Source organism: Gobio gobio, assembly GCF_949357685.1.
Source record: "Gobio gobio genome assembly, chromosome: 22".
NCBI lineage: Eukaryota > Metazoa > Chordata > Actinopteri > Cypriniformes > Gobionidae > Gobio > Gobio gobio.
This window is the reverse complement of record NC_137118.1, coordinates 9274919-9299556: the sequence shown is the minus strand read 5'-3', so window position 1 is coordinate 9299556 and position 24638 is coordinate 9274919. Positions and strand designations below refer to the sequence as shown.

General features: G+C 36.3%; 1 protein-coding gene across 1 annotated transcript in view; it reads left to right on the top strand.

The window, feature by feature from the left end:
* The window catches only part of frem2a (FRAS1 related extracellular matrix 2a), a gene marked incomplete at both ends in the record, with an annotated part of 129040 nt that overhangs the window by 7656 nt on the left and 96746 nt on the right, over positions 1 to 24638 (top strand). The window contains 2 exons of the mRNA XM_079803915.1: positions 2095 to 2184; positions 23730 to 23876. Coding sequence (XP_079660041.1) covers positions 2095 to 2184; positions 23730 to 23876 — 237 coding nt within the window. The remainder of the gene's footprint in view (positions 1 to 2094; positions 2185 to 23729; positions 23877 to 24638) is intronic.

Here is a 24638-nt window from a genome sequence, read left to right as displayed (position 1 = left end):
TACAGTTAAGATTCTTTGTTTTATTTTATTTTTAAATAATCAAGCATTTAAAACGTTTTCATAGTGGCAATTTGATGTTAATTTGATATAATTTTTTTTTTTTACATGCATGAGATGTGACTGTTATGATGCATAAGAAATGACTCAATCAATAATACGTTTGCAAACCCCTCGAAATATCTGTAATTTAGCATTTATTTAAAAAAAAGAAAGAGAACAATAAATTATTCTATATACTATACAATTATTATTCTGGCTAAAAGGCACTATATGGATGTGCAAAAGGACATGTTTCTAAAATGGAAAAGCCAGGCTAGTTGATTAAAACTTTTTTTTTTCTTTAGCAAATTTGCATAGCGTTTGATATGTTAGAAGGCTAACCTTTTTGCATTTTGCAAAGCTATCAGCTGATTGGTCTTGGAACAGAAAATATATATTTTTATTTATTTAATGTATTTGTAATATGTAGTAAATTTTAAAATACATTCGTTTATGTATTATCATGGTTAAGAAAAAAAAACATATATATATATATATATATATATATATATATATATATATATATATATATATATATATATATATATATTAGTGCTGTCAAATCGATTAATTGTGATTAATCACATCCATTAAGAAAAATTTGTATGTATATACTGTAATATACAAAAATATTTTATATATGTATAAATATAAGACATTTTTCTTAAACATATACATGCGTGTGTGCGTATTTATATATACATAATAATTACACAATACACACACATATATTATGTAAACATGAACTTTTAATTTGGATGTCATTAATCATGATTAATCGATTTGACAGCACTAATATATAAATATTCTTTTATCTTAACCATGAAAATACATAAACGAATGTCTTTTAAAATGTACTACATATCACATAAAAAAAAAAAGAGAAAGAATTGTATCTAAATATTTAGACTCATGGTATATAATATTTAGAAACTCTTTGTGTATTCTGTTAACTTGCAGGAGGCGAGCTGACCAGTCAGCTGATAGCTTTGCATAATGCAAAAAGGTTAGCCTTCTAACCTATCAAACGCAATGCAAATTTGTTAAAAAATTTTTTTTAATCAAGTCTGGCTTTTCAATTTTAAAAACATGTCCTTTTGCACATTCTTATAGTGCCTTTTAGCCAGAATAATAATTTTGCTGTGATCAGCACAGGTTCATGACCTCTTAATAGCTAAAGCATAAACACACTCCTTCAAACATGAGTGTCTAGTGAGAAGATGCGAAATCCATGTCAGACTAACTTAGTCTGAAATGTGTCCCAGACGTTGGAAGAGGGCAGAAGTGCTAAAACAAGAGGGAGGGACCTGGCAAACCTGACCTGACCTCATCAGTACGAGCAGTGAAGCAGAAGGGACAATCACTTCTCTTTATTTGCTTTGCCCTTTCCCCATACTCCTCTACCGCTTGCTCTTTGGCATTCGCTAAATATTTCACGATGAGAGTGTGTGCCAGTGATGAAAGCAGACATTTTATTTTCAATATGAAAAGCGGTTTCATTCATGCATAAAGAATCACAGGTTTACATTTTTATGAGGCCTCTTCCTCTAATTTAAAAGAAGTGGGTCAGAGCAAAGGGAACAGAGAGCAAGGTTGTTCATGGTATAACTGTAACTTAACCACTGTGTATCAGTGCAGATGTGGTTAAGGGGTCTAATTTGGTAGATGGGACAAACCAGATGTAGGGAAGTCTTTGGCTGGAATCCTGTGTTTAAAATTCTTGTTCTCGCCTGTCATTATGTAACAGCTTGTCACCTGTTTTGCTGATTGTTTTGTGACTCACTCCCTGCTGCTTTGGTGACAATTCTCACCTGGATTTATTGATACTTAAAAAGACTTTTATCTGCGGATGTGTTTTGCAAAACCAAGAATGCTTTTTGCATTAAAATGAAGATATTTGTAAGTTGAGCGGCTTATGGAATCATTTGATCCTTGAGCGTTTCACTCTAGGGTCTGTAGATCATTATAGAATATGAGGATTTTCATAAATTGCTTTGCTCTGAATTTCATTTGTGAGGTTTAATCTTACAGGTTTGTGTTTGTCTGTGTTTTCAGCTGACATAGATGATCTTAAGATCTGCTATATCCTGAGGGACGAGAAAAATGCCACCAGTGACCTCTTTAGTTTCGCCGTGGAGGACAATGGTAAGTCCTAAAAAATAAAAAATCGTCATTAAAATTAAATGCACATGCTTTATAATGATTTAATTAGGCCTTTAGAGTTATTCATTAACCACTTAAACAATGACATCATCATGTGTATATACTTTCCATTTTAAATGTCTGCGGAGGAGCTCTGACCTCATATGTGATACCATTTGATAGCTTAGAGTCTCTTTCTGCATTTGTTTTACACAAAGTAACTTATTCACATTAAATTACTCTGGTACCGTTTACGCCTGGATTTGGCCTACCCAAATTGAAAAGCTTCCCATTCCCACATACAGTGGTCTAAATGAAAAATGTTGGTGTCTTTTTTTACAGGAAACCCTTTGAAGTTACATAAACCACTGCTAAAAGTGATAAACATGTAAGGATATGTTGTCTGAGCTGTAATACCCCCCCCCCCCCCCCCCCTCAAAAAAAAAGCTTTTTGATTTTTTTTTTTATAAATTCGTTTTTGAAAGTGTGTAACTCAGGCCGTGTGTGCTCTAGCACCCTGCAGACAGTTTGGGCTGTTTCCACTGAATTCCAGAAAATACTGGAAAAAAGATTTGTCTGGATCATGTATGCAAGATTTATTCAAATGGATCTGAAGGGAGGAATATGACATTTTTTAGGTAATTTCCGCCTTTATACTAATACATATACCACTGTATATTGGTATGGGGGGTCCTCCCTTCAGATCCATTTGAATATATCTTGCATACAATATGATACAGACAAAAAAATCTTTTTTACACTATTTTCTGGAATCTAGCGGAAACAGCCCAAACTGTCTGCAGGGTGCTAGAGCACACAGGGCCTGAGTTACACAATTTCAAAACCTTGTGTATTTAGACCACTGTATGTGGGTATGGGAAGCTTTTCAATTTGGGTAGGCCAAATCCAGGCGGAAATCCCAAAAATGGTCCCAGGGCTTAAGAGGTTAACACATTTAGCCATATAAAGTGAGGAACAATACAGCACAAGTTATTTGAATTCATGAATGATATAATGTGCTCTGATTTTAGGTGTCATTGCATACCGAATAGCTTAGATGATTAATTGTGAACGTTTGGTCCTGAGAGGCATATATTCAGATGTGTAGCATTCAATTAGGCTTTTTCTTTCCATGCTAGGTGAACTGTCTCTGTGCAGCTTATTACATGCTTTGCTACCTTTGACTGGGGAAAAAAAACGGGAAAAAAATTAAAATGAGTTTTTAGCACATCAAAGAAAAACTTAAAAGTGATTTAGTGTGGGTTAGAATGACCCTAAAAACATATTTTAACAGGGTGGGATTAAATCTGGTAAAGCATAGATAATCATGTAAATTAGGTTGAATGTGATAATCCAGTCACTGTTACTGGAAGAGCTTGCGGCTAAAGACATTGGTACGATTAGTGATGATTTGTGTTTTAGTTGGAAAGCCAAATATGTGATATGCACATTACAAAGCACACTATAGGAGTAACATGTGGATTTCACACAAAATCAAAGAACTTTCACTGTTGTTAGTTGCACTCAAATCATCCTTGTTCACATTACTTAAAAAACTCATGTAACTAAGGGTGCTTTCACACTTGGTTCGATTGCCTGGACCGAACTCGAGTTCGATTGCCTCCCCCTTCCCCCGCCCCTGCTGGATTGTGTTCTTATTTTATTATCTGGGTCCAAACCGGGGTGCGTTTGCGTCATCAAAGCAGCAGCTGTTTACCCGGTTGCTTAGTAACGACAGCGAGCGTGAAGGCGGCAAAATGCATAGCGCTGCATAGGTTTTGTTTTTAAAGCTTCAGTACATAATGGCACTTGTGTCTATACTGCAATGTTCTAAAGAACGCTGAAGACGAGCAGAAATGAGATATACAGCTCTCTGCTTGCAGTATGTCAGTCACGCTCGTCAGGAAAATGAGTGAAACACACACAAACACACATTTTGATCAAATCAAACGTCATTAATAGCGGTTCACTTCCGCGATTTAGTACGATTGCGTTCACATTAGCAGCAAACCGTACCGGAGTTCACATGAACCGTACCTGAGACCACCCTTTTTAAGCGGACTCTAGTACGGTTCGCGGGTGCGCACCCGAGTTCGGAAGACCGCGTTCACATCATCCAAACGTACCGAACTCTGACGTCAATCGAACCCGGGTGCGCACCAAAACTGCTAGTGTGAAAGCACCCTAAATGAACTTAAATTTACTGAGTTGTTTCTACTAAAAATTTGTATTGTCAGCTTTACTTAATAAGTGTTTGTTCGGTCAACTTAACATTGCTGAGTGTTTACATAATAAACTATTATAAATTTAACATAACATTATTAAGTAAACTGCACATATAAATATTATGTAACAGTGACAAATTCAAATGGTTTGTATTTACTTAAAGATATTTTGTCAGCTTAACTTGACTGTCTTTTGTTCATATAACTAAATTGTTATCTGTGAAAATTACTCAATATAGTTGTGTGGAACCACTTGACACTGCTTTTTTGAGTGTCTTTGTCAGTACCTCAGAAGGGCACATAATGGATTGAAGGGTCTGCATGCACACAACACAAAGGGTGTATAAAACTAGAGGTAAGAAGACACATAATTAGAGCTTGTAGCCGTGATTGTAAGCCACCCCTTTTCAGGCTTACAATTATTTTAAGTATGAGGGTCTCTGGCGTTGGAAAGAGATGGGAAAATACATGCTCTATAGAAAAACAGCTGGTTTAACTGCAGTATGAAGGCTTCATGTCTCTCTCACGCTCACGCTCACGCTCACAATTACCAGTCGTGCCATGAAACAAGATAATAATTACAGTATGCTTAGCATCTTCAAATGAAGAGGCATTGACTGTTTGAAATGATTGGTTACAGGGCTGCATTTTGTGTTTTTAGTCGGGATGTTAAATTATTAACAGTTTTAATTGAATTAATTGCTTGGTGTTTATTATTATATTTTATAAAACGAATATAAACATTTTAAAGCCGTTTTTTATAAATATTAGCAATATCTTTTTAGAGTGTAAATATTTGTTCTAATGGCATCTTTTTATGAATGAAGGCCAGTATCACTGATACTAATACTGCTACTGATGTCTCTATGAAATTGATTTCAAACATTAATTATAGCCATTCAACATTACTGTGTAATTGAAAGCTATATCAATTACAACATTAATTAGGCTTTAAAAAAGAACAACTTTTAATTTAAGTATACCTGTGGCCTTCCTACCTGTCTAACAGGTGTCTAACTGCACTGCATAAATAATAAATCAAATCTAGATTAATCCTTATTAAAGCTACAATTTTCTCTGTTCCCTTTGTTCTTTAATTAACATTAATGACAGACATCGCACGATCATTCGAATATACTACCCGATTTCTACTGATACAAAGCTTAATGCTAAATCGCTGAAATAACCCTTTAACTCATTTAAGACTACTCGTATGATGATACTCAACAAACTGGGCATTTGGCATAATTGTGTGTGCATTTGCATGAATAAGAGCGTGATCATCCCCCCCCCACACACACACACTTTGGGAGTGGTTGTTGTTTGTCCTATTGTCAGTCATCTCTCAACTCACGAAGGACTGAGGAATAGAAACTCTTTGGTATGCAGCTGTGTTGGTGCCTGACCCCTGAGCCCAGTGGGTCATTACCGGTTTTGTTTCTGTGCATTCCTGGGGATAGTTTCACTCCATTGGTGGCGGAGGCATTTATTTTATAGGAAAGATCCCAAGCATTAAGGGACTATCTGTTCCTTTCTCATCTCTTTTTTACAGATGTAGTAGTGTGCAACCACAAAAGGGCTCAGTTTAGCTGTTTTTATCATGAGGTGCCTCAAGGCTTTCTCTTAGGACCCCTTTTTCCCCACATTTGTGCAGTAATATACAGCTTCATCTTGCAATTCAATGATTACAAACACACATTATGCCTAAAAAAGCTGGGCTAATTAGACTATCTTAGATTGTGCTTGTCCAAAGAGCCCAGCAACCACAGCAAACATCATAAACTCCATTTTACAGCCAATTTGTGTTAAACAGCTGCATTTATAAAATGCAGTCTATTAGATTGCGACTTGCATATTTAGTAGAAGTAGTATTCCAGAGGGGTTTAATTAATTGTTTTGTTTTCCAAAATGTTCTTTCCTTGCATACTCTATAATGATGATGAGGCTGTTTTTTTAATGTAAAGAACTATTATCATGTTTTCCACGTGCAGTTTAGAGGACTACGTATGGTTTGTTCTAAGGATTGTGGACTTCTGAAAATATTTCTGGATGCACTTTTTGTGCAAGTCATCCAAAAACGGCTTAATGCTAGCTTTATCTTTTTCTGTAAACTGTCCATCAGAGTTTGGCCTAGATCATCTAGTTTTTGTTTATCTTTGCCTCTGTTCCAAAACCTAGTGAGCTTCCTCTCGAGACAACATTGTAAGGCATCAAACTTGTGTGCTCCAAATGCGAAAGCTGTTCCAAAATGTAGGCAACTTCATTATTCTGCCTCCTAAAGCCCTGTTCACATGGTCGGTGATTCAATTCATGGAGGACGGCGAGTTGCTGGGCTGTTGGTTTCTAAAATCGAAAATTAATGAAATCTGGTTGTTTTGTTGATGCAAGTCTTTGTCATTACAATATTAACGTGCCTTAGGCTGGCCACACCCTTGAAGATTTTAAGCCAGATTTTTTTTGTTGTTGCCTGATTTGCACCCCCTTGTCGCAAATGACTTTGTCCAAAAAATCCTTAGTTGTGTGGTGTCATTACGATTATATTACTGCTTCCGATCACGTCAGAGCCCACATGATCCTAAATAGTAAATATCAAACATGTCGGTCATCCTCCATTTGCTTTTTTTCTCAATTCAAGTCGCGAGTCTCCATGAGATCTCGTCTCACTGTGGAAAATCGTCTCTACAATCGACAGGTGTGTGGTTTTGCGATCCAGACGAATCTTCTAGTGTGTGCATTTGAAGGATTATAATGCAAAACAATCTGTTGAAACTACCCTTATGTCTATGGTCTCCCTCAGTTTTAAAATCGGTTAAGATTTAAAAAATCGCCTAGTGTGTCCCAGGCCTTAAGAAACTTTGTTTTAGCCAAATGCATCGCATGTGTCCCTTATAGATAAGGTAATCCAATAATTCAGCAAGCTCAGTGAATAAAAAAAAAAAAAAAGGTGGACTCAATTCAGTACTGAAACGTATCGATAAACATTATATTTGTTTGTGCTATGTATTTTTGTACCTAGAGGCAGGGCTCTCAAGTCTCACGCATTGGGCGTGAGACACGCATTTCAACCCGTTCACACACTCACACGCCACACTTTGTATTTCTCACGCAGAGAAATTTTCAGGATAATGCCCACCAAGTTGCGCCGCTATTAAGAGGAATCAAGTGAGTTCCACAATCCACATAGAGTTCAGAAGGCCCTGCCACGCACCAGCCAATCAAATAAAAAATATAGCTACCGAACAGCCAATCAGAAAATAGCATTGTTGTATCCGGGTAAGATTTAGATATTCCCGCAACAACAACGTTTACATTCTGCCACCTACTGGTGGTTTAGTTTAATGTTTTCTTTCCAACATTTCTAATTTGTATATTCAAAAATATTTAAAACAATCTCATAACATTTTTCAGTGTAAATGATTAAATTTAATTGGCAACAGCCCTACGGTGTCTTATTCTAATTTAATTCAAATTTAAGAATATAAAATGAAAGCTGAAGCATAGCCTATATTTAATAAGATTATGGGAAAATGCCCTTCATAAAAGGTAAAAATATCAAAGATATGCAGATCTAAATATCTCAAAGCTGATTGAACACTGGTGAGACTATTGCTTCAGAATAAATTATATTTACAGTAAATTCTGAAAAAAAAAAAAAAATATTCCAAATTATTATGGATTATTAATTTGCCTCTTCCCTGACATCTTTGAAATAGAGAAATGCAAGAATTAATACTATGCCCACACACACACACACACACACACACACACACACACACACACACACACACACACACACACACACACACACACACACACACACACACACACACACACACACACACACACACACACACACACACACACACACACACACACACACACACACACACACACACACACACACACACACACACACACACATATGTTGGGTTTTCATGTTGTTTTATAGGGACTTTCCATAGGCGTAATGGTTTTTATACTGTATAAACTGTATATTCTATCCCCCTACACTGCCCCTGCCCCTAAACCTACCCATCACAGGAGACATTCTGCATTTTTACATTGTCAAAAAACATCACTTAGTCTAATTTATAAGATGTTTTCCTCATGGGGACCTAAAAATGTCCATTGTACATTTTGTCCCCATAACGTAGGGATTACCAGTCCACACAGACACACAAACACACACACACACACACACACAAATGTTGAATTAAATTAAAAAATATATTATTATTTATTTATTTATACAAATTAGTGTCATTTTTCAGATCAGAACCTCGTCCCCACCCAAACCCCTGCTGCCGTCGCCAAAATCTCACTCAAAACTTGAGAGCCCTGTAGAGGGTTGTGCTGTTAGTTTAGCAACATGCTAACTGCATACTCTATTGCTGTATCTGAAATCGACCATACACACTCATTCACCATTGCCGACATTACTCCACTAATATTGTTTGCTTAAATTAGTGAATAAAAACAAGTGAGCGAAATCGGACACACTGCCAGAAGTGCATCTACGGGAGTTAATTTGCAGTGCGGTGAATGGGTATTCTCTAGCTGCTAGCCATTGAGCGTGCATCAGTTGTACACTCGTGTATTATAGGATTGAATAATGTCTGATAATGTCCACTGTTGTTTCAGACAGCATTACAAATGGCTGTCTCCTCAGATAGTGCACTTCTGTATATAAAGATATGGGAGGCGATTTCGGACACAGGCTATTTAAGATGTTCTATTTAAGATTCTGCCTTCTGTGTAGTCAGCGAGGCAGCTCATTAGGTTTTAGAACAGAGCTAATGGGTGTTTTTAGTCACATCAATTCTCTGACTGACACTAATAAATGCAGGTCTCCATTTAAATCATTTTGCAACTTTGTGGCCCCCAAACTTAATGGGTAAAAGTGGATAGATTTATCAGATACCCTTCCTTTGCATAAGGTCATAACGGATAACGCTCATTCTGATTCCTCTACCCTTCTCTTTGCAATCATGCCTCAGAGGCAGAGATAGAAATATGACAGGAACGACTGCAGGGACACACAGAGGCTACAAAGAACAGAGGGAAGCTTTACGTGACACATCATAGCTCTGGGATGGCTTTTTTTTTTTTTTTGCTGTTAAACTGAGGGAATTTTTTTTTCAACATCTATTGATGTGAACTCCAGTGTTCACTCTAAAGCAAAATTTCTGTACCATTAAAAAGAATGCTCGGTTTATTTTCAATAGACCTGACCATCAGCATCAGGTTGGGAAGCAAAATGGTGCCTAATTTCCTGGAAAGCATTTTTGCAGACAGTTTCACCATCTTTTAGGTTTTTCCTAAAGCTCTGTTGTGTCTGGGTTGAAAAAAAACCTCATTGCTTGGTCTGTTTTCCTTGGTGTGCACATTGTATTATGGAGATTTTTGCTGGGGAATTGTTGAACATGGTCCAGGTCGCTGTATGAACAATAAAGAACAATGCTATTCTTTGCGTGGATGTAGATAACCATATGTTTGAGCCATTTATTTTTCTTCCACATCAAATTAACCAGAAATAATGTTGCGATGGGATGCTTTTGTAGCTCTGTTTCTCATTGTTGTCGAGACATAAGATTGTGTATTCACATGTGGATTAGCAAGAGCTAGCATTGAATTTCCATTGAAAGCCTCGTTTCTTCAGACTAAGTGGAAGGTGGGATGTTTTGTTTGGTTTTGGGGGTGGCGCAGGTATTTAGGGTCAGTTCAGATGTGGATTTCTGGATTAACCTTAGACCTGCATGGCTGATGGATTCAACGGCAAGACCACACCTGCAGGTATTCCTGGATAAACATTTTGAAGTGCCGTTGATCGAGTGGACAGGTGTCAGACCAATGAAGGCTTTGCGTCTGGTGTCTTTCGTCAGCCTGTTAGAGGTCAAAAGATCTGCTGTTCTTCAAACAAAGTAAGGTTATGCAGGTTGTTGCAGAAGATACTGGGACGGAGGGAAGCAATCGAGGGCATCCAGGGAAGTCGTGACCTTCGCAGAAGAAAACTTCCTGTGTTTTTTGAGGTTGTGGACCTCTTGTTTAAATCGGAGCAGCCTAGTCTTTTTTGCCTGTCCACATGTCCTTGTTGGGTGTTTCCAAGTTCTGCTTGACTTGCTCAGCCTTCTCAATCCAACTAGAAAACAGTAAAGCAGACAGCCAAGACTTTGTGAATGCAGCCAAGAGCCCATTGAGCTTGACGAGGAGAGCAGAAAAGACCAACAAGCTGTTGTTTTGAGCTGAAGCACAGATTGAGTAACCATTCATCAGAATGCATGTGTTGATAATCTAGCTGATAGTTATGTTGTGATGTTTTCTGCTCTTCGAGAAGCACTTAAATGCAAAAATAGCATTAATGACAGGATGTATTCTGTTCTTGATGTTTTTGAGCAACAATGGTGCTTGTGAGGGAAACCTATGGGAAGGCTTAAGACCTTGTCAGTGGCACACGACTGTTGTCATACTTATCCATAGATAATGTACATGTAATGTTTGAATTAGTGTTAATTTTTAAACGATCTTAGTAATTTTAGTTGTAGTTTTTTATTTTGATTAAAATATAATGTATTACTCAATATTAAAGCAATAAGCCCCAAATGCCGTGGTTTACAGTGAATTTATAACACACTGTGAACCCTAACACTCAAAATAATTAATTGGTTTGAGTAGTGCCAACTCAAATGAAACAAATTAACTTGACATTAAAATTGAAATTTTTTCAGTAAAATATCCAAAAACCACTAGGCCAGCGTTATATATTTTGTTCAGTTGAGTACTTACAATATCCCAAATGTTTCCAACTATTTATAAATCATGATAAAATTGCTATTTTAAACAGGGAACCGGGACGTGTGATGGAGTCGCCTGTCAATTGCGTCATATCTGCGTTACCCTCGGTTTCCATTTTTATTTTGCAGAAACGCTCTACCCTTACTACAGTGTGCAACAAGTGTCATAGCAGCCGGCAAGCGAACGTACTGAGTAACGTTTCAACTCACTCAGATGTATCTAATATAATAAACAAAGCTTACCTCATACTCATGACCGGAAAAGCGGAAATGGCGCCGGCGACTGTGGCATAATAAAAGTCCTGCTGCTCGCGAGGCGTGTGTGCCGCTCTTCTTATTAACAATCGCTCCAGCGGCCTTGCTCAGCTCCACAACACTCGGTCCTGCTTCATACTACAGTAACGTTAATAATCACATCCATGATTTCTGCCCGAGTCCTATCCCGATTCTTTTCCACCGGCTGTGAGGTGAAGACCACATGTCCCAAGATTCTGCGCTCAAACGTGGCGTCATCGAACTATGACTTTGTTTTGAATAGGCGACCTCTAGTGGACTTTTCTGTTACATAGTGCAGCTTGAACTTTTATGAGTATTTAGAACCTTTCTTTTGAATTCTCAAAACTGACACATTAAGTAATTGTTTCATTGTTTTGAGTTTAATGAATTTGTTTCTTTAATTTAGACCAACTTAAATTGAACTGAAACTGGGCTGGGTTTTCTATTTCCCAGCATGCATTGCCATGACACTCAATTTTAGTGTACTACGATTTAGGCCATGTCCACACTAATACGTTTTCCTTTTTCTCCCCGTTTTGGCCTTCTGTCCACACTGAGATGGCGTTTTAAGTCAATAAAAACTTTTTGAAAACGCTCTCCAAACGGATACATTTGAAAACGCCGTCTTCGCGTCGAGTGTGGACTGTGAAGATGGAGGTATTTGAAAACAATGACATATGTTTAGTCATATGATGCATAGTGTACCAATAGATATGTATGTTTACACCGCCATTGTGCCAGAGTACTATTCACTTTCACACAGTTGCTAAAATATGTTACTTTGCACACTTCATATGACAGAAAATTGACTTGCATTTGCTGTCCGCCAGCAAAACATGAGTGGAGTTGCGTTTTTGACCAAACGTAATAATGGTTGAACGAGTGTGACCTGGACGCATCAGTGAATGGTGAGATATTTTGCTAAATAAAATGATCCTGCCAGAAGAACTGTGTGATAACTTTATGATGTCTGTGCGCAGTGAGTTGAATTTGGCATGTACTGACGTTTCAGTGTGGATGAGAAACTTTTGGAAAAAGCTAGTGTGGATGTAGAGCGTTTTGAAACGAAAACTCAGTTTTCAAATCTATCCGTATTAATGTAGACGTAGTAGTGTTTAATGCTTTGTTATGCTAGTTTAGAAGAGTTTTTGTTGTGTTTTATTTTTTGGAGGGTTACCATCATGGTGACGAGTGGAGCACGAGCTTAGTTTGTGAACGTATATATGTTAAATGTATTTTATTGCTGTCCTCACATTCAGCAAGTGAATGCTACCAAAGCATTGTGTAACCAATTAGCAAGGTGGCATTTATTGAATTAGCTAGTTAAATCTAGTCAGGTTTCCACTACTACAAATGTGAAATTAAATGATATTTGAAGTTAAATGTATGAATTTCTTAACTTATAAAATTTGAGGCAACTGATTGCCTAAATTCTTTTGTTGTTAGGCACGACGTGGAGCTATTAAAAAATATTGATCAAATATGTTTTGAAGCATGCTTAAAGATTTGAGTGTTTATTAACATTTATCTGGATATCGCCATTAATTGTGCAGTTGCTGAAGAATGGATCAAATATGTTTGCAGTAAGATTGCAGGGTTTTCCCCATCACTGATATGATTTCCCTCGCCTCCAGGCTGGCATCAGATTTTTTGTACAGTCGTGCTTTGCAAGCAGTGGTTGGTTTAGTAGTTGGTCTAAAATCAAATTCATTTCTTGACTTTTGCAGCTCTTCAGTTTCTCTCTCATTAAAGGGATATTTCACCCATGATTTACTCACCATCAAGCCATCCTAGGTGTACATGACTTTCTTCTTTAAGAAGAATAAAATCTGATTTATATTAAAAAATGTCCTGGCTCTTCCAAGCATTATAATGCCAGTAAATAGCAGCCCAAAATTTCATGCCCAAAAAAGTGCATCCATTCAATATAAAAGTACTCCACACGGCTCTGGGGGGTTAATAAAGGCCTCCTGAAGCCAATCGACGGGTTTGTGGAAGATCAATATTTAACACTTTATAAAGTAAAATATCTAGCTTCTGGCCTGACCGTCTTCCGTATTCAACTTATGAAGAAAGTGTAATGCCTCACACAGTTCAAAATGCTTACACTACGTCCGACTTTATTCAGAAATTGGTCAAAAGTGGCAGTAAAGACTTTCTATTTGGAATAAACTCTTTTCTCTTAAACGTTTAATAAAATGTCAAATAATCCTAATTTGAGTATCAGTTTCCACAATAATATTAAGCAGCACAACTGTTTTCAACATTTATAGTAAGAAGAAATGTTTCTAAAGCATCAAATCAGCATATTTGAAGTATTTCTGAAGGATCATGTGACACTGACTGAAGACTGGTGTAATGATACTGAAAATTCAGCTTTGACTACAGGAAGAAATTACATTTAAAATATATTAAAATAGAAAAAAATATTGTGTATTAATTATAATATATCTTGGTGGCTAAAGTCTAAAATCTAAAGTCTTGGTGAGCACAAGATATTTTTGAATCTATTCACAATATAACTTGTACATTTTGACTAGAACATATCTTGTATTAGTTAAAGTAGTTTTAATAAACAGGCCTCAAAGTAACACTTGTTTTTGACTTGTGTGTTTAACTAAGTTTTGGGAGTGTGGAGCTCCTGAGGATTTGCTGATGTTGATGCTTTTGGCATAGCGATAATAAAAAAAGTCAATTGTGCTTTAAAGCCCACTCTTCTCTTCTCATTCATTCTCAATTTCAGATTTATTTTCCAGCCCTGTTAATATAAGACCTTTATGAATCACTATAGTAGTTTGTAAGTACCCTCAGGGGTCATCTCCATTTGACTTCTGTCAGTTTTTTCCAGCCTCTCAGGAGGATTGAGAGTGTATCTGATGAATTATTTGTGAGCTCTATTTTTAGATGTCGTCAAGTTCTTCAAAGTTTCTGGATAGAGTAAAGCTTCTCATGCACCCAGATACTGATTAGCTTTTAATGAGCTATTCTGAGTGAATGTCAGCTGTTGTGCTGTCATGTATTTCTAGGAAACACTGTCTGAACTATCCGCCTTTGAAACACAACTGTTTAATAAAATCATTTGGGGCTTTTTGTGTGAAAAGCCTCATGGAGACTGGCAGTATCAGGGTTTGGACAAATCCACTGGGCTTCAAAGCAACTGTCAGTATGTTTTTAGAGGCAAAGCTAATGAGAGCATGTTATTGTTCAGCTTGACAACTGAACAAATGCAAACAAACGTTATATTCTTGTGTGATGCTATCCTTTTATGACTAAATAGCTTGTTTTCTCTTTTCACATGAGTTGTCTTCTCATTTATTTAGATTTTTCATCAGTTTGTTTTCTTTTTGGTGGCTACTACTGAGGCAAGAATCAATATTACTCTTTCTTATACGTAGTAAAAAAACTTGCCTAAATATCGATAATAGGTTTTTTGTTTTTAGTATAGTCGTACAGTAGATGACTGTTACCTTAATATACTGTGTAATACTTATTATTTATTTTGTGTTAGTTATATGATTGACAACATCTTTTGCATCCTTAAAATTGGTAGAGGAGTTAACAATAGCAATTAGCATTAAAGCTGGCACGATTTTCACAGGCAAGCATCACTTTCTTTAGAAAATGTAAAAATCCATTTCATTTTGTTTCTCTTTCTAGTAACTGATAGTGTTGTGTTTGCTCAGCTCATTGACCTGAATGATCACACCAAACCAACAGAATAATGGAATCCTTGAGCTGAGAGCTTTTTCTTTACTCGCAAATGGTCTTTGCAGCCATTTAAACCACACCCTATCAATCACGTCTTCCCTAAACTGATTGAAGATGACAAGATGAAAGAAAAAGTGTCATTGCTGCTTGGATAATGCGCTGCATTAATACCTCTGTGTTGACTGCAGAAATGATGGGAGCAACGTTTTTTGTCTGCTTAATTATATCCACTCACAGTAGTATAATAAAACATAAGACAGTAAATCAAATCAAAAATTGTCACCTGTTAATAATATGTGACTATTAGAAGAATCTTTGCTGTATTGTAGCCTTTCTGATACACATGCGCACACACACGCATACATATATATCTATCAAAAGTGGACCAAGGAAGGAACAGTGGTGAACCGGTGACAGGGTCATGGTCGGCCAAGGCTCATTGATGCACGTAGGGAGTGAAAGCTGGCCCTTGTGGCCCGATCAAACAGACGAGCTACTGTAGCTCAAATTGCTCAAGAAGTTAATGCTGGTTCTGATAGAAAGGTGTCACACCTTCAGGGTTGTAGTGGAGGGCTGTTTTGGCAGCAAAATACTGTGTGTGTGTGTGTGTGTGTATAGTAGGTATGTGTGTGTAGTATGTATGTGTGTGTGTGTAGTATGTGTGTGCGTAATGTATGTATGTATGTATGTATGTGTGTAGTGTATGTGTGTATGTATGTGTAGTATGTATGTATTTGTGTGTGTAGTAGGTGTGTGCGTAATGTATGTATGTATGTATGTATGTATGTATGTATGTATGTATGTATGTGTGCATGCATGCATGCATGCATGTATGGTATGTATGTATGTATGTATGTATGTATGTGTAGTATGTATGTATGTATGAGAGTATGTATGTATGTATGTATGTGAGTATGTGAGTATGTATGTATGTATGTATGTATGTATGTATGTATGTATGTATGTATGTATGTATGTGTAGTATGTATGTATGTATGTGAGTATGTGAGTATGTATGTATGTATGTATGTATGTATGTATGTATGTATGTATGTATGTATGTATGTATGTATGTATGTATGTATGTATGTATGTATGTATGTATGTATGTATGTATGTATGTATGTATGTATGTATGTATGTGAGTATGTATGTATGTATGTATGTATGTATGTATGTATGTATGTATGTATGTATGTATGTATGTATGTATGTATGTATGTATGTATGTATGTATGTATGTATGTATGTATGTATGTATGTATGTGAGTATGTATGTATGAATGTATGTATGTATGTATGTATGTATGTACGTACGTACGTACGTACGTACGTACGTACGTACGTACGTACGTGAGTATGTATGTATGTATGTATGTATGTATGTATGTATGTATGTATGTATGTATGTGTAGAATGTATGTATGTATGTATGTATGTGAGTATGTATGTATGTGAGTATGTATGTATGTATGTATGTATGTATGTATGTGTATGTGTGTAGTGTATATATGTATGTGAGTATGTATGTATGTGTATGTGTGTAGTGTATATATGTATGTACGTGAGTATGTATGTATGTGTTGTATGTATGTATGTGTAGTATGTATGTATGTATGTATGTATGTATGCGAGTATGTATGTATGTATGTGTGTGTGTGTGTATGTATGCATGTTAGGGGTGTCCCCGACTAATGATTTACACATTCGAATCAGAATTGTCGAATCTTTCTATAGTCAATTCCAAACCATCTTTCTATAGGTAAAACTATTTTCTTTTCTTTTACACATTCCACACAGCAACAACTTTTAATAAAGCGACCAAAACTGCCTGCCAACTGACAGACGAACTGACAATGGCTTTCTTATTTAGGTTTAAATAAAAGTTAATGTGGTGGATAAACATTCGTAAAACGTTTTCTCATAACATTTTAAAGCCGCGATCGAAATACAGAATATCACACAAATATATAAAAGAACATTTTGATAAATAAACCTAAAAAAATACCTGCCTAGAGAGGAAAACAACACACTGACTGTAGACAGGATTTGCATTTCACATTTTGCAAAATTAAATTAAATCGGCAAAATTGCTGTGCCAGCATGCTTTCAGTGCAGCGCAACATCGAGACAACGAAAAACAATAAAAACCATTAATTTACAGAATTAAATTAGAACAGAATATACATTACTAATAATAAAAAAATAGATAAAAACGAAATAAAGTCAGAATCAAGTCACAGGGAGCATAATAAATGTGTGCAAAATGCCAAAGTGCAGGGGAACATATGAAGACTTCAGATGCAAAAGCCTCTAAGTCCGTCTGACATCTTTCTTTAAAATAAGCATTTTTGACAGGCTTCTATGTATAGGTTTCTACTCAAGTACTGGTACTTCTGACGGGCTGGGATTTAGTGGGTTTGAAGTGTATTTTATGAACTATATGCGGAGAGCATTCACTCAGTATCGTTATCTCAAGTTTTGCATCTGAACTCTTCATATATAAAAAAACACAAGCCACAGTTAAATTAAGTGACCCTGAGTGATCAATAAATAAAATAAAAATAAATAAATTATTAAAACAACGAAAGTTTAACCAGAATTGTGAAATTTCTCTTTTTAACTGCCGAAACAACAATAAACGCTAAACTGGCTTTTTTGGGTTTTTTTGCTAAACATGTTCACAGCAAATTAAAATTAGAAACGGCTGAAATGTTTGAAAACACTTGTAGCCTACCCCACCCGATCGAAAAAAAACCAATCTTTCACTCTGCTTGTGTGCGTTTGAGTCTTTTCTAATTGTGTGCGGGGAAAACCAACTTGTTAACGTTGGCCGGCAGCAGTGCGCTCTTAAACTTGCCCGTTTTAAGTGGAAAGTTTGTTGTTGATGAGTGGTAGGACATGAGCTGTTGGCACAACTTGCATTTTCCTTTTTTTGGATCATCTTTTACTATTTCAAAGTGCATCCACACTTTAGAGTTTCTTATTCCAGACATTAAGTATTCCCTGCCGCCAAGATGCGCCTCTGTCACGGATCAGGGAAAGTGAAACTTAAGTCTGTTACAGGGGTGGTTGGATTTATTCACACACACACACACACACACACACACACACACACACACACACACACACACACACACACACACACACACACACACACACACACGCGCGCTTCTTTCTTTTCAAGTTTTTTTTTTACAGCATTATCATAATTAAAAGGCTGTATATAACTTAATATAACCGTACAAAACCAGTAGTTCTGTGTGAAATTAGACATTAAGCACTCCCATATTGCCAAAATGGTATGATCCTCCTTTCATAACACCCGCGAAGATTCGACTGTGAGATTATGTGTACATGTCTAACCAAAATCACCAGTGATCAGTGAAATCTGATATGTAATGATTCATGTAGGCCTACAGATGTTTTTTTGTCTCAAAATAATTTATTGTCGGTAAATCAAACCAGCGACTAAACGGTCAACTTCACATTGTTTCTCTTAGTAGGATGAAAATAATCTGTTATTTAAACTGTGATTAAATTATATATAGAAAGTGATCAAACAACTCTTCCTTTACAATCGCTTTACAAGTGCGAGTTTATCAGTGACTGATTTCTGGAATCGATCCCAAACTCCCGTTATCAACAAATCTCTTATTTACATCGTGTTTGCACTGTTAGTTATGACAAAAACATTCGCTAGTGTGCAGAAATCGAGTTGCAACGACGAGATCACTGCATTCATGAGCTCAACATCTGTGATTGGCTACAATGATCATCCCTGCAACCTTTTATGCCACTATCTAAATATAATACTATATTCAACACTTTTCACGATTAGGTTCAGTGTGTAGTATTTATGAGGATCTATTGACAGAAATGCAATATAACATACATAACTATGTTTTCAGTGGAGTATAAAGACCTTGCATAATTTTACCATTATGTTTTTATTATCTTAGAATGAGCCATTTCTATCTACATACACCGCGGGCTATTTTGTGCCGTCATGTTTTCTACAGTTGCCCTAAACGGACAAACCTCTCTACAGCTCTCTCCGACGATTACATTTTTGTCCTGTGTCGGCCTCCATAGCTTCTGTATGCGCTCCGAAAAGTGAGCGGTGAGCGGTGGGTAATACAATTAAAATTCACACACTGCACCTTTAACTTTGATAGCTGTAATAGTAAAATTGTGCTAAAAGTTTTCGAGAGAATTCCACGTGTAATATTTGGCTATTTCCATATGCAAAGATGTCAGCCAATCACATCAGTGGCCGTTTACACTGAAGTCTCACAGCAGACACGCCCCTTCAAACAGAGCGTTCAAATCAGAGGATAAAATCAGGGAAGAGAAAATGCCTTTAATTTCTAAATTATGAGATTTTTGATGTAAAAATCAGACTAACATTATAAGTGCACCCCAGGAAACATAAAATGATTAAAACATAATGCAGTTCATGACCCCTTTAAATATTTATTTTAAAATTATATGTATATTTATTACTGCTTCCTTTTACCAGCAATCCACATCTATATATGGAATAGAAATATGAATAGGTAAGTCCTGACGGACCCTAGACTCCTAATTATGTGGACAACTATGATAATTCAACGATCCATGAGGCTTATGCTGATAATCTTCATGAAATGTCAAGTATAATCACTTTAACGTGTGAAATGGTTTATTTTCCTGGGTTCTGAATCATCTGCCTAACAGTTATCATCTAGCAACCATACGTCATTACAGACTGATATTAAATTAGAAATACAGTGGCATTAGCAACATGTCAGATTTTTCCAGTCATGACTTCTCTTGGGCAAGGTTAGTGAGTAAGATATTAGGAGCCTGGGGTTAGCTCGAGGAAATCAAGTGAAACAAGCATTGAAAAGTCATGAATATACATGATCTAGCTCGTTGAGAAATTGGGAATTTGTCTCTGATGTTTTCTGTGCACGTGAAGCGAATTATCAATATGCGTGCAAACTCCAATACATAATGTATAGAGATGTAGTAGGTCTGTAGGTATGTGTGCACTAAATGTGATAAATTCACACAGACTTTTTGCCTTTGACACAGATTTAATCCTAGTCTTCATAATGCATTAAGCCTAAATTCTTTGTTCTTGGGTATTCGCTCATTTTTTTATGTATTGGAGGTGCAGACTGTCTTGGGAAGTGCGGTTCGACTGGGGCCGGGGGTTCCATTCACAGTAAAAAAAAATAAATAAAAAAAAATTGTATACTGATTTATCACAATTTTTCATCTTTGGTCAAATCAACTTCGATAATTAATGTGATTCAGATAACATAATTGTTTGAGATTCTATTTATTAAACATATCTCCTTTGTTGGAATTACTCAAATTTTTAATTTCAATTAACTCAACATTTTAGGGCAACTAGGTAACTTACTTTTTTAAGTTAAACCAACATAAAAAAATGTACAGTGTGGCAATCATCATCCAAGTATCATGGTATCTGGTATCAGCTGAATGATACAACTATTGCGAGATACACCAATAATTGTGAAACCAAGCATGTAAAGTGTGAAGTCAGCATGCACAAGATACAAATAATACATTATGTCTGTTCCTCACTGAACTAATTTCTTTTTTCTGCTATTTTTAGCCATTATTTTTAGTTTGCATGGGTAAAATACTGCTGCTAAGACAATCTGAGGTGTGTACCTGAGTGCAGAGACATTGCGGGTCATCAAAATATCAAGATTTTTATTTTGTGTTTATAATAACAAGATTATGCTACATGAATCCTGTGCTATTTTATGCTATAAAACCTGATGAAGTAGGTTTTCCCAAATGGGTTACATGTAAAATGTAGCATATACGAGTTATTTCCCATGAACCCCTTAAGTAAACACAACTGGTGGTGTACACATTATGTTTAAATAATGATCTCTAATTAATCCCTTCTGAGTCCATTATGAGGGTCATATTCATAATGTATTACGAACGTGCACACAGAGCTACACTGAACAGCTCTGCAGATTTCCACTGATTCGTAATGACTTAAAGTATTACACGTCTCTACGTAGACTAGGGTGACCTATTGACCTGTTGCAGGACAGTAGATGTGATTCTGCGGGACAATGCACGATACATGTGAGACTTATATATTTTTTTTTTTAATATTTACAAAAATATTTTATAGAGAATCTTTTAAGATTGAACATTGGTCTGCGGAGTCTGCTCTGTATTTTCTACTGCACAAGAGGTGTGATCAACAGGCATAGTTCAAATGACACGCAATTGGATAGTCCTTCAACCAATCAGACCAACAATCCGGGTGACGTACTTTGCAGAGCGGTTGGTAGTAAGGCAAACACATCCTTCTTTTGTAGGAATTGTTCCAGGGCAAGTTTCTGTTCCGTTTTCAAAGAAAACTTGCCTTTGAAATCTTGCAAAACAGCAGCGACAGCGGCATCAACAGGTTGCTGTGCCGCCATTTTGAATTCCCGTTGTCATGAGAAATCCTGTCCCCCTGTGAAATGGTGTCCGCTTAGGACCCCAGAGCGATTCTATTGGCTGAAATAACTTTTAATGGGTAATCTGTTCAGAGCCTGATTACAATTCTTACAAAATCACGTTTTGATTTTTGTTGTTTAAATTGTGTTAAAATAGTCTTTAACGTCTTGCAAATCATATGTTTCATATACTAGTATACTATAACCGAAGCTATAAGTTGTGAAATCAAGCACATCTCGTTCTTAATGTTTTTTTTAGTTAGCGTACGTTCTAGCATAGCACACAGCTACCCGATTAGCTTAGTTTATACACCACGGTTGCACTTACCCTACATCCTAAAAGCCCTTGCCCCGCTTTAATGTTTATTTAAAAATTAGTTTTTTAAAGAAATCCTGTTGTATTTATTTTGTGCACCTGTTCTGTATATTATTATTTTTTTATTTATTTTTTTATTTACATTATAGGTACATTACTATGTTATGATTTTGTATTGGTATTATTACTTAGTTTATCAATTGAAATAATTTACAATATGTTAGGCATGTTATTTCTCCCATTATAGCAGTCAATTACATATTTCAAATAAATGTTGTTTGTGTGTACTTAGTATAACAATGAATTCATAGTTTATTTTTAAAAATTGCTTGTCCAGAACCATGTATTATGACATCGCGATAACAGCTTTTGATCAGGCATTTAAAACCACGTTGGGTCCTAAGCGAAGGGGACAGGATTTCTCAAGACACCTGTCACTTCTCTATCGCCATCGTTTTAAACCCGCCAATAGCACACCAGGTGGTTAAGCCAGTTTGTGATTGGTCCCCGCAGATTTGTAGCGGAAGCAGGCTAGAAAAATGTACAGGTTTCCAGCCTGAGCTGCAGGGCGAAATCGAATCGCTGGAAGATTAGTGTTGTCAAAAGTACTGAAATGTAAAAAATGTGACGCTTTGAGCGTTGTTGAGCGGAATCGCAAACGCCTCTGAATGGCCATTGTGCTCACGCGCTCATCAAATATGTCTGTGATTGGCTACAATGACCAGCGCTTCAAAAACATGTTGTAAATATACATCAATGACACTTTTCACAGAGCACTTACACAGATACACACGGGAGCGTTTGAATGCAGGCGCCTATCAGCCTACCGGTCCGCTGGTCGACGCTTGCTTGTGCTTTCAAACGCTCCCTCTCCCACTTTCAAAACACTTCCGTGTGCTTTCAAACACTCCTGTGCCTTGATCATTGAAGCCAGTCACATCCGATGAGCGCGTGTGCACAATGGCCAGTCAGAGGTGTTTATGATTCCAGCTCAACAGCACTCAAAGTGTCACATTTTTTAAATTTCAGTACCGACTTGGTATCGCAGTCGGTACTTTTGACAACACTTCGGCAGATTGGGCTGGGTTTACCCAGTCTAGAGATCTGCAGGAATGATTCCTAAAGCCCATTTTTTACTTTGCGTCCTATTGTCAATAGGATTTTAAATTGGTATTTGGTAAATTCCTGAAATGATGTCTGTGGTTAACACAAGTTTAAGATATTTTCACGTTATATTCAGCAACATAAAATACATCAGTAATATTCCATTTATTGTTTTTTAAGTTTACAAGCGGCTAAATGGGACTACAGAGGTTGTCTGTGACATTAAACATCCTCACATAAACTCATCTACTTATTAGCCTGCTTTTACAGCCTCATTGCGCTCAAACTCTTCAATGTGTAGCATTTAAATGATTGAGAGGGGATGTTGAAGTCCCGCGACCGTGGTGTATCTAGTTTATATCCTACATTTAACTTTTTACTTCTGGCAATTGTATTTAGGTTTTTGAGAAGATTTTCTTGATGAGAAAATGCATAAGATTCATAAATGCACTTAGTCACAGCTTATTTTCTGCAATAATCCAAAAGCCAATGGAAAAATCCTATTCATTTTTGTTGAGGGAACCAGTGTAATTGGACGGTTGACCTACAAAATTCCTGCATCACTACAGCGTTCTATTTAATTTCATAATGCTTTAAATTGCCAATAATAGTGCCCCGTTGTTTACATTTTATCTGTTATTTTCAGGAGGAAACAAATTGAAGAACCAGCAGTTTCGTCTGAACTGGGCTTGGATTTCTCTAGAAAAGCTGGAATATGTGGTGGATGAGCAGGATAAAGTTCTCGAGGTGATCCTTAGACGTCGAGGTTTTCTGGGTGAAACATCTTTTGTTGGTGAGTATTAGAGCACTGAATTCAATTCAATTCACATTTATCTGTATAGTGCTTTACACAATACATATCGTTTCAAAGCATCTTTACAGAAAATGCATGTGTCTATATTGCAATTTAGAGTGGTTGTTATCAGAGGTGACTGTGTATTTCAGAAATGTACATATTAACAAATCATGCAGTTAGCAATGTATTATTTTAAGGCAGAAACAATAAGCTCATTGAAGTAATTATTACAAGTTGTGAACATAATGATAGAAATGATAGAAGAAAAAAAACAATACATAGAAATGAGTGCTGTCAAATCGATTAATTGTGATTAATCACATCCAAAAATAAAAGTTTGTTTACATATGTGTGTGTATTGTGTATAATTATTATGTATATATAAATACACACTCACTCATTCATGTATATTTAAGAAATATTTGCGTGTATACTGTATGTTTATATAATTTATATTATACATAAATATAAATATTTTATATATTAATAACATTTTTCTTAAATATATACGTGTGTGTGTGTGTGTGTGTGTATATACATATACATAATAATTATACACAGTACACACAAACTTATTATGTAAACTCAAAAATATTTATTTTGGATGCGATTAATCACGATTAATCGATTTGACAGCACTAATTTTGCCATTGGTGGATAATTTTTTCATACATTTTCCGTTCTCCGTCACCAATTTTTTTGCCACAAAAACAAACTATTATCCAGAGTTGATTCGCCTTGACAAGAAGTCACCAGTAC